This window comes from Myxine glutinosa, chromosome 9 (genome assembly GCF_964187855.1).
Source record: "Myxine glutinosa chromosome 9, kmMyxGlut1.1, whole genome shotgun sequence".
Lineage (NCBI taxonomy): Eukaryota > Metazoa > Chordata > Myxini > Myxiniformes > Myxinidae > Myxine > Myxine glutinosa.
This window is the reverse complement of record NC_136269.1, coordinates 99,299,177-99,315,150: the sequence shown is the minus strand read 5'-3', so window position 1 is coordinate 99,315,150 and position 15,974 is coordinate 99,299,177. Positions and strand designations below refer to the sequence as shown.

General features: G+C 48.5%; 1 protein-coding gene across 7 annotated transcripts in view; it reads right to left on the bottom strand.

The window, feature by feature from the left end:
- The window catches only part of GSE1 (Gse1 coiled-coil protein), a 228,486-nt gene that overhangs the window by 46,209 nt on the left and 166,303 nt on the right, over window positions 1-15,974 (bottom strand). For all 7 annotated transcript variants that reach the window (XR_013624571.1, XR_013624572.1, XR_013624573.1 and 4 more), the window contains exons 6-8: window positions 10,202-10,423; window positions 1,234-1,383; window positions 250-677 (exon numbers count right to left, since the gene is read on the bottom strand). Coding sequence is in view for 4 of the 7 variants with exons in the window: in XM_068128764.2 (XP_067984865.2) it covers window positions 250-677; window positions 1,234-1,383; window positions 10,202-10,423 (800 nt within the window). In the remaining 3 variants the exon portion in view is untranslated. The remainder of the gene's footprint in view (window positions 1-249; window positions 678-1,233; window positions 1,384-10,201; window positions 10,424-15,974) is intronic.

Here is a 15,974-nt window from a genome sequence, read left to right as displayed (position 1 = left end):
GCATCCTTGCTTGCACTCTCATATTCAACGTTTCTGCCTGTCGGTGGTTGTCCAGACATCTTCTGTACGCTTTACTTGTCAGTGTGACGCAATCCCTTAACTCATCAATATTCATCAAATAAATGCATTAAAAAAATTATTGTCACAATAATACAGGCCTGTAGCATGAGTACACACTGGACATCAATGCTGTAAACACTTGTTTAGCACAAGATTCAACAATAATTTTGATTCAAAGAGACGGCCTACCACGAACTGCTCGCCCTTGTGAGACTTCGGATTGTGGACCTCGATCTCTTGCTCGCTCCCCAGAAAGCTCATCACGCTGATGAAGCTGTTGCTGTTGTAGTTGCTGCTGCTGCTGTTGATGCTGCTGCTGTTGCTGCTGCTGTTGCTGCTGCTGTTGTTGCTGCTGTTGCAGCTGTTGTTGCTGCGGATGTTGGTGCTGTGGATGTTGTTGTTGCTGCTGCTGCTGTGGTGATGCACGAAATGGAGGTGCCCGGGCCTCGCTTTCTCGTTCCCCGTTTCCAGCATCATTCTCGGCTTCCCGCAAGCGCATTCTATCTCGATCTCGATCACGATCACGATCGCGATCCCGATCCCGATCCCGATCGATGTACCTCTCACGCTCCTCACGCTCTCGCTGCCTCTGCTGTTCCTCAGCTTGCATCCTCTCCCTATAACAATAAATATATAATCAAGCTGTGGATTCAGATCCATGCATCACAGTATTATAAGCTGTAACCAAACATGCCATAATCAGACAAAATGAGATAAAATAGATGTGTGGAAATAAAAATAGAAACCAAAAATGCAAAAAGACAGGAATAAGCAAGTGGGAGTGAAAGAGGGAAGAAGCAAAGGGGGTGGGGGGGGGGGGGGGTGGGGATAGAGAAAGACATGGTCAGAAGGAGAGAGGAAGAGAAAGCAAGGTGGAGAGAGAGAGAGCGAGAGTGAGAGAGAGTGAGAGACAGAGACAGAGACAGAGAGAGAGAGAGAGAGAGAATAAACCATTTAATAAACCATTATAGGCATGCTTTGCTTCAATCATCTACTGTTCATTGTTGACATCATATAATTTTCAATCCTCGAAAATGCCCTTTTTGTGCTTGGAAGCACTAAGACGAGCACAAGGAATTGTTTGCATGAGGGAAAATAAAAACATAATCACAAAATACAGTTTTTCTCAGCTAAAAAAAATAGCAATACTGAATATAATCAGCACTAAATGACCTCTCAGCAGCAAAGGTGGCAGGCAGCCCTGAGAGGAGCTCTGGAGAGTAATGAATTCCAGGTAGCGGAAATGGAACAGCAGAGGGATGTAAGGGTGCCAAGGGGTAGTATGATGGCCGCAGCGTAGACAAGCAGTAGGGATCATCCAGTCTGGGAGTTGAGAAATGCAGGAAAAGATAAGAAACAGAAATAACAGTGAAGAATAATACAAGACTAACAGACTTTTCATCTTCAGGAACAAGTCACAAATAAAAATCCGTGTCGAGTCCCAACATGTATGACCTACAGTAGTTTGCAAAAGTTTGGGATATTTTCACTTTGGTCATGCTATTCCCCATGAAACATTTGTGATAAGTTAGAAGTGCGCGACACAAGAGGATAAGAATTCAAATTTCTGTGAAAGTCAATTTAATATCACAGTTACCTTTAAGGTTATAAAATAAGTTATGAAACTGAAAAAGTTATATATTTGTTATTGTGGGAGCTATGCTCGCACGATAAAATCGGACAAAATGAACGACGCCAGGAATGAAGTTTCACTGAGCTATTTATTTCCAGCTCACTCAAAAGCACTGAATCAGCCAATCGAACGGGCGGCAACTTATAAGTAAAGTTCAACACACAAAAGCCACGCCTCTCAGGTGGGGCGTGGTATGCAAATAGGTAAGCCAAGTGTTCGCCCGGGAAAGGCAAGTCTGGACACGCCCGGGCGAGTCCGGACAAGTGACCGCTCGCCGGTTGCGTCATCGGCCGGTGCAAGGTAATTGTGTCATGCTTCCAGTAACCGCTACATGTGCCCCCCCAGAATTAACATGCACCGGGAGAGTCAGTTTGAGGGGGGTCTTGATGACCCGGCCGAAACGACCCCTGGCGATTCGTGTGGGGGTGGTAGGTGGCGTGGCGGTGGATGGTCGGGCGGGGGGTTTGGTTGACGGGGGACGGCCCCATCGTGGAGGAAGGGCCAACCGTGGAGGTTGGTCGAGGTCCAAATGGGCCGGCTTGGGGCGGTCCACGGAGATGCGGTCCGGCTTGCCGCCGATGTCGATGATGAACGACTTGTCGTCCCTCTTCAGGACCCGGAAAGGTCCATCGTACGGCGGCGGGAGCGGTCCCCGGTGTGCGTCATGCCGGATAAAAACGTACTCTGCAGTGCGAAGTGCTGGGGGGATGTGGGGTTGGGGGCAGCCATGGTGGGACGTGGGTACGGGGGCAAATTTCCTGGAGGACCGAGCGTTGGCGAGCCGCGGACCAGGGGCCGGTGGCGTCAGGGATGAACTCGCCCGGCACGCGCAGTGGCTGGCCGTAGACCAGCTCGGCGGTGGAAGCCTGGAGGTCCTCTTTAGGGGCCGTTTGGAGGCCCAATAGGACCCATGGGAGCCTGTCGGCCCAACCGTCGTCCTGGAGACTGGCCCTGAGAGCGGCCTTCATCGAGCGGTAGAACCGCTCGCACAAGCCGTTGGCTTGGGGGTGGTAGGCCGTGGTGCGGTGTAGCTTGACCCCCAAGGCCTGGGCGACCGCGCCCCAAAGCTCGGAGGCGAATTGCGGGCCTCTGTCGGAGGAGATGTCCGAGGGCGCGCCGAAACGGGCAATCCAGGTGCCAATGAAGGCCTGCGCCACGTCGGCAGATGTCGTTGATGCCAGCGGGACGGCCTCCGGCTACCTGGTGGTCCTGTCCACCATTGTGAGGAGGTGGGTGAAGCCTCGCGAGGAGGGAAGGGGTCCCACCAGGTCCACATTGACGTGGTCGAAGCGCCGCGCGGGCACGTCGAATGGTGCCAACGGGGCCTGGTTGTGCCGGTGGACCTTCGCGCGCTGGCAGGCGACACAGGCTTTGGCCCAGTCGCGGACGTCCTTACGGAACCCGTGCCAGACGAACTTTGCTGCCACGAGCTTCTGTGATGCTTTCCGGCCCGGGTGGGAAAGGCCGTGGAGGGTGTCAAAAATGTGCCGCTGCCATCCGGTGGGCACGATGGGGCGAAGTTGGCCCAGGGAAACGTCGCACAGGAGAACCGTGCCTGTGTCCTCGAAGGGGACGTCGGCCAACCGCAGGCCTGTGTCCGCTGTCCGGAGGGCTTGCACCGTGGGGTCGGCGGTCTGGTCGGCCACCGTGCGGGTGAAGTCCACACCCAGGTGGACGGCGTTCGCGCCGGACCGGGAGAGGAAATCGGCCACAGCGTTGTCCTTGCCCGCGACATGCCGGATGTCCGTCGTAAATTCGGACACGGCGGAGAGGTGGCGCTGCTGGCGGGCCGACCACGGCTCCGTAACCTTGGCCATGGCGAAGACCAGGGGTTTGTGGTCCACAAACGCCATGAACGGGCGGCCCTCTAAAAGATGGCGGAAGTGGCGAACGGTCAGGTTAAGGCCGAGGAGCTCGCGGTCGAAAGCGCTATACTTGCGCTCGTTAGGGCGAAGCTGCCGGCTGACGAAGGCCAGCAGTTGCCAAGCCCCGTTCACCCACTGTTCATGCACGGCGCCCACCGTGTAGTGGGAAGCGTCCGTGGTGATGGCGATGGGTGCGTCGAGCGCCGGGTGCGCCAGCATGGTCGCGTTGGCGAGGGCCAGCTTAGTGCCCGTGAACGCCGCGTCCATCTCTGTGGTCCAGGCGACGTCGTGCTTGGCCGGCTTGCCCCGGAGGGCTTCGTACAGGGGGCGCATGAGTTGGGCGGCGCGAGGCACGAACCGGTGGTAGAAATTTACCATCCCCAAAAATTCCTGGAGGGCCTTGATGGAGCGGGGGTGCGGGAAACTTGTGACTGCCTCCACCTGGGTAGGCAGCGGGACGGCCCCATGCTTCGTGATGCGGTGCCCCAGGAAGTCGACGGCCGTTACGCCAAACTGGCATTTCGCCGGGTTGATGATGAGGCCGTGCTGGCCGAGGCGCTCAAAAAGCGTGCGCAGGTGGATGAGGCGCTCCGCCCAGGAAGTGCTGGCGACGAGAATGTCGTCCAAGTAGATGAAAAGGAAGGTGAGGTCGCGCAGCACGCTGTGCATCAGCCGCTGGAAGGCCTGGGCCACGTTCTTAAGGCCGAACGGCATGCGAAGGAATTTGAAGAGGCCAAAAGGTGTAATTACCGCCGTCTTTGGCACGTCGGCCGGCCGGACGGGTACCTGGTGGTAGCCCCGAATGAGGTCGACCTTGGAAAAGATCACCCGCCCCGCCAAACGGGCGGAAACGTCCTGTATGTGTGGTATCGGGTACCGGTCGGGGTGGTGGCGTCGTTGAGGCGGCGGTAATCGCCTCATGGTCGCCATCCGCCACCCGGTTTGGGCACGATGTGCAGGGGCGAGGCCCACGCGCTATTCGAGCGCCACACAATGCCCAATCGCTCCAGCGCGTCGAATTCCTACTTCGCCATGGCGAGTTTGGCCGGGTCGAGGCGGCGAGCCCTGGCGTAGGCCGGTGGACCTGTGGTCGGGATGTGGTGTTCGACGCCGTGCTTGACGGCGATGGCCGAAAACGTCGGCTGTGTGAGGGCGGGAAACTCGGCGAGTAGGCGGGTGAAATCGTCCACGGCCGGGAGCGCGCAGGCTAGCTTGGTCGGAGCGGAGCCGCTGAATGAGCAAGCGAGCGAGCTGAAGGTCTCCATGTTGATGAGCCGACGCCGTTTGACGTCGACCAAAAGCCCATGCGTGCAAAGAAAATCAGCACCCAGCAAGGCCATGGGCATGTTCGCCGTGATGAAGTCCCACCTGAAGCGCTGGCCCCCGAAGCAGAATGCGACGCTGCGCAAACAGAAGGTGCGGATGGAGGAGCCGTTTGCGGCGACCAAGGTGGGGCCTCAAAGCGCGGCCTGTTTGTCCTGCACCGAGGCGGGTATCACGCTCAGCTGAGCGCCGGTGTCGCACAAAAAACGCCGCCCGGACGCTGTGTCCGCGATAAACAGAACGCTGTCTGAATGGCCGACGCTCATGGCAGGCAACGAGCGCCGGCCTGGTCGTTTCCCGACCTGCCGAAAGTGCACGGTGGGCGGCACGTTCTGGCCTTCTGCCCAAACCTGGCGTGGTAATAGCACATGGTCCGCTCTGGTGGAGGCTCCGGCGGTCGCGTCGGGTTCGGTCGACGGGGCGTCGCGGCGGCCGCTGCCACCAGTGGCGCTGACCAGGCCGGTGGTGGCGCCGGTCGTGGCGCGGGCGTTGCCTCGGTCGGCCCAGGGTTCCAGGCGGCCGCTCCGACGTGTCGCCTGGCCGAGAAAAATTTATCGGCCTCCTTGGCCAGGGCGCGAGGGTCCGTGATGGGCGAGTTAGCCAAAGGTAACCGTACCTGCCCGGGTAGCTGCCGGAGGAACAGCTCGCGGAAGAGGAAATCCGGGCCATGGTCGCCGAGTAGAGCCAGCATGTGGTCCATGCACTCGGATGGACGGGCCTCACCCAGCTCCGGGAGGTCGAGTAGTTGTCGCGCGCGTTCGGTCTCCGTGAGTCCAAACGCACCGAGGAGTAGGCCTTTGAGCGCGCCGTATTTGTCGGTGTTCGGCGGGTTCTGTAGGAAGCTCAGGACCCGGGCCGCGGTGGAGGCATTGAGCGCGGAGACCACATGGTGGTAGCGTGTTGTGTCCTCCGTAATGTTCCGCAGGGCGAATTGAGAATCCGCTTGGGCGAACCAGACGGCCGCGTGCGATTCCCAAAAGCCCGGGAGCTTCAAAGCTACAGATGACTCCATCGCCATGTTCTTGAAAAAGGGTCACCAATTGTGGGAGCTATGCTCGCACGATAAAACCGGACAAAATGAACGACGCCAGGAATGAAGTTTCACTGAGCTATTTATTTCCAGCTCACTCGAAATCTATCTATAATTCCAGTAATCTCTGTGTGTCTGTGTGTCTGTGTGTGTCTGTGTGTTTGTCTGTGACCGCTGTTTCTCGACAACCACGGGTCCGATATACTTGAAACTTGCCAGGTATATTGCTGGGGACCCGAGGATGTGCCTTTTCAAGGTTTCATATTAATCGGACAAGTAGTTACCGAGCTATGGCGATTTCTTTACCAAACTCCGCAAGCCGTTCGCTTTGGACCAAACCATTTCATGTAAATAGAGGGGGGGGGATTGTCACCGTACTCGCAAGCCGTTCGCTTTGGACCAAACCATTTCATGTAAATAGAGGGGGGGGATTGTCACCGTACTCGCAAGCCGTTCGCTTTGGACCAAACCATTTCGCACATGGACCAAACCATTTCATGTAAATAGAGGGGGGGGATATAATTTTAGATATATATATAGTACGGGCATGCCCTAGTAACTCAAAAGCACTGAATCAGCCCATCGAACGGGCGGCAATTTATAAGTAAAGTTCAACACATAAAAGCCACGCCTCTCAGGCGGGGCGTGGTATGCAAATAGGTAAGCCAAGTGTTCGCCCGGGAAAGGCAAGTCTGGACACGACCGGGCGAGTCCGGACAAGTGACCGCTCGCCGGTTGCGTCATCGGCCGGTGCAAGGTAATTGTGTCATGCTTCCGGTAACCGCTACATTATACATATTATATTAGCATCTGCTAGTAATATCCACCTACCACAAATAAAATATGCAGGAAATAGTGGATTTTGTACAGTAAATAATAACAAATTATTGAAGTAATTAACAACAGTTACATTAATGTGAATTACAAGAAACCACAATAAAAGTTGCAAATTAATGAATCTGTGAAATTAGTTTCCATCAGTTTGTTCCCTTTTGCTTGAAAACCTATGAGTGGGTTTAAAATGGTGCCAAGGAAGCAACTTTCACCAGAACAGCGAGTGAAGATCTAAACTCTGCGAGAAGAGCACACTATGAGGAAAATAGCAGAAAAGGTGGAAATCTCCTACAATGGCACGAGGTACGCATTGTGACACCTGAAATAAACTGGCTCGGTACAAAACAAGAAAAGGCCAGCAAGACCCGGAAGAACTTCCCCAAGGCAAGACAAGAACTTTAAGTTGTTCAGCTTATGCGATAGAAGAAAATCAAGTCAGCAGCTGACAAATGAAATGAGAGCAGGCCTGAACATTAACATCTCATCCAGCACTGTGCGCAGGAGGCTGATTGCATCAGGTCTCCATGGAAGAGTTTATGCAAATAAACCACTGCAGAGACCACAGAATAAGGTGAAAAGACTGAAATTTTCAAGGCAACACCAAGATTGGGTGACTCGACAAAGAAATCGGATACTCTGGTCGGAAGAATTGAAGTTTGAACTTTTTGGATCTAAAAGACTTTAGTTCATATGCCGAAGACCTGGAGAACGTTACGACATGTACAGTAAATCGACGTTATCGACGGTTGCAATCTACTGTTAAATGCTGGGGAGGCTCCTGTGACTGTTTGGGATTGAATCTCAGCTTTTACTGGAGGAAAACTTGTTAAAACCAATGAAACGCGAACAAAAGAGAACTACAAGCAGATACTGTAGTACCATGCAGTTTCTAGTGGAAATCGTTCAATCGGAAGAGGGTCCATTTTCCAACACGATATTGATCCAAAACACACTTCCAATGTATGAAAACATTGTTTGAAGGAACAAGGTTACAGCTGGGGTGCTCCAAGTGTTAGAATGGCAACCTCAGAGGAAGGATACGAGTCCCATCGAGGCCATATGGGATTACCTGGAAACAGAGAAGAACAAGAGGAACCCAACTAACCTTACAGAACTGTGGAATGTACTACAGGAGATTTGGCACAATGTTGCTGCAAGAATGTTTCAGTCATATACAGGAAGCACGGGTAAAAGAGTGAGGGCACTCAAAGAAGACAAAGTGCGGACACACAAAGTATTGTTATGTTTATGGGGGTAGGCAATGGAATACCTTAGTTCAGGTCGATTGTATAGGGTAGTGTGCTCCGTATGCCATGTAGAAACATTCCTGTAACTAAGTAGGGCCGGATGTCGCGTAAGTGTATATTTGTCTACATGTGAGGGGTGGAGCTATGCTAATTAGTTAGGGTATAAAGGTAGTTTCCCTGTGTGTAGTTGCCTCTGTGGTTTCCCTTTTGTTCCTTATGGCACGACACCAGCCATGCGATCAGCGCTTAAATTAAATAAAGCGATCGCCGACCGGATCCGGACATTCTACCACTATGACACCACCCAGCGAATCATCTCGATGGGCGTGAAGAGGGCCGTGAGGCCACGCCCCGAAGGACGATTGGCTAAGAAACAATGGGGGTACGCGGGTGGCGCTTGGTGGTTGGAGCGCGCGTGACGTCAGAGAGAACATTATAGCGCCAGGGACAAAAAGGACACGTCCCGCCATTTTCACTCTCTCCTGTGCTGGGTTTGATTGCGAGCGGACGCACTCTTGGTCCTGGCTTCCATCGCGTGCAGTCGTACTTCTCTCTCTGTTCCGGGCTTCGTGAAAGGCGGATGCAATTTCCTCTCCTTGGTGCTGGCTTAGTGACGGCTGTGCTTGGTGCTGTGTGCTCCTGAAAGGAACATCGGGGCTCGGTGCAGCCAAGCGGGAAGGACAAGGGAGGAGCTCAGGCCTGTTCGCTTCGCGTCGGTGGCTGGCAGTGAACGTGACTTCGCGCCAATGCGTGTTTTCCCGCGCAGGAACGCAGGACCTTTGATGACCCCGGGCGGTCAAGGAGACCAGAGCTGAGTACCAGCTAACATTACACACATTTTTACTTTCATTTATTACTTTATTTGTTTTATTTCATTTAATATTTATTACTTTCATTTATTTATTTCATTTATTATTGCTTCCTAGGAGACATGCTGAATGGAGAAGGTGGATCAGACTCGGCAACGGTTGCTAGAGTGAGATGTGCATGGAAGAAGTTTCGGGAACTGAGTGGCATGCTGACGAGGAGGGGAGTGTCGTTGAAGCTGAAGGGAAAGGTGTATGCTGCATGTGTGAGAAGTGTTATGATTTTTGGGAGTGAGACATGGGTAATGAACGTAGAGCAGCAACGAAGACTGGAAAGGGTGGAAATACGAATGGTTCGGTGGATGTGTGGAGTATCGTTGAGAGAGAGGAAGACAAATGATGAATTGCAAAAGATGATGGGAATAGAGCCTGTGATGGATGCTGTGAAGAGAAACAGGTTGAGATGGTTTGGTCATGGGTTGAGGAAGGATGAAAGTGACTGGTTGAGAAGAGTGATGGAAATGAATGTAGAAGGAAGTAGAGGACGGGGAAGACCGAGAAACACTTGGCTAAAGATGGTGGAAGAAGAAATGCGGGCAAGGGGGTTAACAAGGGGAGATGCAGAAAATAGGGCAAAATGGAGAAGATTGTCATTGGGACCGCAAGGCTAACCCCCATTCTAGCAGGAAAAATGGCCTTAAAATGCCTGTTGTTGTTGTTGTATTACTCCCTGTGTCTGTATTTGAGTTCGTATGGGGGCGCCTCAATTAGGAATTAGTTTTACCGCACATTCTTTGTTATCCTGGCATTTATTTTATTTAACCATTATTTGTTGCATTTTAATTGTTGTATTGTTCATTGTCCTGTCTTGTACGTTTAATTGTTGTGGGGATCGGATAACCCCCGTGCCGCGTCCATCCATGCAGGTAAGCCTTGTTACCCTCCACCCCCACGCATGGAAAAGGAACCACCATAGTTTGGGTACGCCTCGTAGTTAAAGCTCGGTCGGCCATCCGTCACCCCAGGGGTCTTAATCCCGGGACACGACAGTATTAACTGATTCTATAAGATGACACTTTGCTTGTTATTTACTTAATAAGTTTGTTTCATGCACATTTATAAAGGTTGTTAATTTACAATAACGAACACATATGACAGTTATCACTGATAATTTGATGAATTTACCCCAAAGTATGAATATCATTCGAATAACCCAAACTTTTGCACAGTACTGTATGTAAACCTATAACACAGTTAATATCATGTTCAACACTTCATTAATCCCATCTATTCCCAAATTTAATCCCAAACCTCAATTTGGACATCAATCCGAAATTCTGAACACATTCTGTAACTTCATTTTACAGCTCCTATAAAAGTCAGTACCATCATTATTCTCTCACCGGAATTGTGGATACTGGAAAGCCGGGTGTGCCAAAAAGCCAGGGTGGTAGAAGGCAGCGAGGGTTGAAGGTTCAAATCCCAGGGGACCGTGGGTTTGTGGAGGAGGTTGAATGCCTGAAAGCCTTATGTCCCCCGCACAGGCACCATGGTACGGCCTGAATCCTCGTAGGGGATCATCTGGGCGTAGTCCGGAAGTGAGGCTGTGGTTCAGCCCATGATTCCTACAGAAGACAAGGTGTCTATTATAAAGGATCTAAGGAGACGTTATTCGAGCATCAAAAGGCAGGAGACGATCCAGGTCATGGTCAATCAATCAAACCTAGACATTCTTTCCCAACGTACATTAGGTCATCTATAAACAATAAATTTAATATACTTTTCCCCACATCCCTAGTCAAAGGTTTACACAGATTTTGTAGCCGGTGATCAGTCCACCTCCACCAGGCAATTTATATAGTTACCTCTGCTACCGAAGGTGGGTGGAGGTTATATTTACACCCCTGCCTGTCTGTTTGTAAACAGGATACCTCAAAAGGTTGTGGACGAATTCGGATGAAATTTAGTGGAGAGGTTGAGTATGTGACAAGGACGAAACGATTACATTTTGGTGAAGATTCCAATCCGGATCTGGATCCAATAATTTTTAAATGATTCTTCACCATTGAGAGATAGTGCAAAAACGATACATAACACGATATCTCAAAAAGTTATCGACGGATTTGGACCAAACTTGGTGGACAGGTCGGGTGTGTGACAAGGAAGAATTGATTAAATTTTGGTGATGATCCGAAACCCGATCCAGATCTGAATCCAATAATTTTAAAGTGATTCTTCGTTATTGAGAGATAAGGCCAAAACTATACATACGAGTAGCATGATTTTTTCAAAAGGTTGGGGACAAGTTATGACAAAACTAGGTGGATGAGTTTGTTAGGTGACAAGAACAAGGCCATTCGATTTTAGTTCAGGTCCGGATTCAGATCTGGCCTATTGGTGGATACAAAACGTAAACTGTTCAGCCTGGCGGAGATACGTGCTCGACCAAGTACCATTCTAGCTTGCTACTGCATCTGCTTTTCCAAAGTGAGAGTAGATCTGCTTACATTGGCATTTCGTTTTGATCACTTGCCTTATATCATGACCACAGGTTCAAGTGCCAAATACGTGTGGACGTCAGGTCCACTATTACCTGATGTCCATGTAATTGGTGGAAAGGTAGAGTCTTTTTCCTACATGTTATATCTGCAAAGCTCTTCTGTGATTTTATAGACCGTGGGATTTTTTACCATTTAAATTGTCTTGTTAATTTACTTATTATACGTGTCTTATTAATGAAGAGTGCACCAAATTTTTTTTTTTTTTAGACTGATCTGTCTAGCCTGTGTTTGAATCTCAGCCCAGCTATAAACTGCCATCCAGGTGTTTCGTAGGCAGAGCGAGCGATTCATCCAACGATTGTGCCGAAGGATCCGTCTGCCTCCGTGGAGGAGGTTGGTGGATGTTTAAGATCCCATGGTATATTTTACAAAGAACAGGTGAGTTATTGGCAGCACCCTGAACAACTTGCAAATTCCTGCCCTGACTGTTGGAAGGCAATGGCAAACCACCCAGCACAACCAGAGCTGCTTCAGCAGCACCAGGCTCTGTGAAGAGTACCAGGGAACACTTGATTGGTTTAATTAAATTTTAATAACACCTCCTACAGAGTTAAATGTTAATACAACAAGCCACCAATGCTGGTGTCCTGCCAGGAAAATTAATGCAATTATAATAACAATGCTTGGAAAGCTGAAAGGATTAAGAGAAACATGATTGTGCAGTCAATAATATGCAGTAGTCAAATTTTACTTATGCAAGTCATTTGTTTTCTTCAAGCATCCAATCAAAGACCATTCCCTCTGAATCTTCTTCACTGCAGTGTTCTTCAGAATCCTATTCAGCACATCAAGCGACCTCTAATGTCTTCTTCTTAAGATTAATACGAGATGGATTTTATTGCATCACAAATGAGCTGAGCCATGCCAGTGGCCTAGCAAAGATTATGCGTTTACCCCTCACATTGCCAGCAATGGAATGATCAACCTACAATTTTCAACATAGCGCCATTTATTTATTAGATGCACAAAGGGGGGTGGGGGGGGGGGGGGGGAGGGGGAGGTGGGAGGTGTACATATGAATCACAATTGTTGAAACATATCAATATTTTAATTGCAGTAGTTGCCCAATTTGGAGCAGACTCGGTGGCGTGATGGTTGGAGCACCTACTCTGAGTCAGGGAGGCCGGTGCTTCAAACCCGATCCTGGCCGAGTCAGACCAAAGAATAGAGCGCGGACAAACAACCATAGGTTGGCAATAATAGCAAAGGATTTGATTAGTCAAATGGCGTCCTGTGTTGAAGTTCCTTGTAGGGGAATTCGTATAAAATAAATATAAAATAATAATTTGTTTGTGGAATTTTAAGTGTTTATTTCAATGGAATCGCGATAATGGAATTTAAGAAGCTGTCACATTTCTAAGCCCTATAACCCTTTTAACTTTATCGATCAGTTTACTTCTGTTCTATGTACAAATTGTGTCAGAATGGCGACGCGTCCAGGATTGTAATCCTAGCCAAGGAACTGCTTTGGCGGAACTGACGCTCTGTATGGTACCAAACCCATTCTTACAATGAATATCATGACAAGCACATCAAATTACCGAAACACACAATATAGTTGCGCGAACATGATAGGGGGTAATGGGAGTAATATGGCCTAGTTATGCCATTAGTACATGCCCAGCGTAAGAGTATGGTATCTGTGTGAAAAAGATAGGTTCGCATGTCGAAGAATGTATTAAGAGCTGATAATCATCATGACACCCCTCCCCTCGGAATGTGTCTAAACCCCCACTCTCCCCCCTCCCCTTAATGACCTCTTAAATTATTCCCTTGTTATCTGTTCATATGTTTTCTTATAAAGGACTACAGAAAGCCGGTCCCCAGAAAGCGACATTAATAACAATGTTAACGTCAACAAAACTTGATGAATTATGCTTTCATGTACCATTTATAGTTTGTTCCTGTCATGTGTACATCACAAGTGACAAAGGTTAAAAGTTGCACAAGGACTTCATGGACATCCTGTGTCCATAAAGACACACTCGGTACATAAGCAAGTACGTCTTCATAAATTATGCATTTGAGCGCTATGCTATCGATAAATGAAGCAGAATATAACAACGCGTCAATCGTGGCACTGTAAAGGTTCAACATATTAAAACATCGGTGAATTCATACATAATCCAACGTGTGACTTATGGATGAATGCTCCTGCTGGTTTTGAACTCGGAAAAGGTGGTCAGCAATTTGCGGTGATGATTGATGGTTTTCTCTCCTCATTCTGCACTAACAGTGCTAATGTCTGTGTTAACATCCACCATTTTCCCCTTCTTCTTCAGGTAAGACATGTCTAAGGTCATAAGCTCCTCTCGTGTGCCAGAGTCCTCATGGCAAAGTGTGATGACAAAAGGATCTGAGATCATGGACCACAACTGCTTCCCTTCCTGACCGGGTTAAACGGTTTCCTCCAATTCTGACACCTGCGAAATAAGCACACCGAATTGGCACGGTCCGGCTCGACATTTGTTCAGCGTGAAGAACAAGCACAAGAGGCCATCTACATGTTACATACACCAAACTATTTAATCCTCCTCCACTTCTTGAGAGCTCCTCTGCATTCTACAAGATCCTTCCCTCCTCTCCCTTTATTCGAATTTCCTTTCACTCTCTCTCTCTTCTCCCTCTCCTTCACGCCGCCCTCCATTCTCCACATGCCTTGGCTTCCATTTTCTCCCAAACCTCCGTACTTTACTTCCTTTTCTCAAATATTATTCTCAAATCTCCCCTCATCCCCTCTTCTTAAATATATCATATGTACCTCTTCCCCTTTCCAATTCGTCATCCACATTTTTGCAATTTATTGAGCCAAATAGGACAAGACTTCCTGTAGTTTTAAACAACGAGTACAGGCCCAGGATATAGGAAATGATGAAAAGGGGAATACGGGGAGGCTAATGTTACTTCCATTGCCCTGTGGAATCCCACCGAGGGCCTTACGGTCCTCTAGCGGTCCGTGGACCACAGGTTGGGAACCACTGTAATGTAAACACCTTGAACCATACGTTAAATACCTTGTATCATTTAGACAACGATATAAAATATTGAAACTGTAGCAGAAAGCTGGAAAAGTTTTTCTCTCTTACATTAAAAGTTATTTAAAATATTTTTGCAATATTTCTTGTGAGAGAAGAAAAACCCACTTTCTTTACATTAGGTGTTACAAACCCTCCTCCCCCAACCTCCGAGGAATTAAAAAAAATCTGAATTAGTAACACAGCTGTCACCTATTAAATAAAATTGCTCATAAAGCTATTCCGTTAAGATAACAGCTTGTAAATTATGGAAGAAAGTAATTAATTAAAACAATGTAATTAGAGAATGTAAGGGATATGCGAAATATCATAATGAAGGACATAAAGTTGTTAAATAAATAATATTTTGAGGAAGTTATAAGAAAACCTTGGTGGGCCTGTTTGATGTTCCCACCTGAGCACATATAGCTCATTATGGTGTGATACACAGGGCTACAACTTTGACCCACGAGGCCATTTGGCCCATCAAGCCTGGCCGACATGAACTCCGCATTAATTCACTCAAACAGTTTATCAATTTAAATTCACTGGGGTGGAGGTGGAGGAATGGAAAGGAAACAGTGGGGCATCACAGACTTCACAATCACTATACAGGTATCCAATAACCGATCGATACCTGAGCTACCGTACCATTTCTGCCAATATCAAAGTAGCCTTCCACCCCCAATGCTTCCAGGCACCTATCAAATTCAACTTGGACTAGGTGGCGTAATGGTTAGAGCGTCCGCTCTGGGTCTGGGAGGTCTGTGGTTCAAATCCCGGCCGAGACATAGCAAAAACTTTAAATATGGTACGCGCTGCTTCCTTGCTCGACACTCAGCATTTAAAAGGAAAGAGCATGGTCAAACAATGCTGGGAAGGCAATGTCAAACCATCCCATCTTGGCATCCCTTGCCAAGAAACTGCTTCGGCATCATCAACGCTCTATCTATATTATAATAGCCGTAGATGATTCTGTCTGTCTGTCTATCTGTTGGGTGTCTGTCCGGGGTGTGGCTTACTCGGTTTGCAGAGTAGCTCCACCCATAGCTCCACCCATTCTGGGAGTGGCTATAAACAAATATCCACCATTTTATTAACTCGCATAGCTTTGAGTCCTGTTTTGTAGGCCCGTGGTGTCTTGCTCTCCCCCAGTTTTATTTCAAATCAAATTCGATAAAACATTTCATTTTTCACAGTCGCTAACATAGTTTTAGACTCGGTTGAAAAAAAACGGGAAGAAAATCCGATGAAAGTTGCCGTTTATAGAACGAAATGAATTCTCAAAGGCCTGTAACTTCAAGGCCATCGAGTCTCTCTCACGCCTTTATCTCCAATCTAACTCACCATATGATTTCATTTTTATCGATGGTTTTACTTTTAGACTCGGTGTCAGCAATAATTGAGAACAATCCACACACGCGGGAAAATGCAGAGATATATTTTTTAAAATCGCGTCATGGTGTATCATACACCGCCCAACATGACACCGCCGGCAATGTGTCGATATATATTAAAAATTCGCTTTTGCTTTTCCGTTATGATATACAGTATTACTATTTCGTTTGATGATAGTCGTCACAAAAACGTCAACAATGATG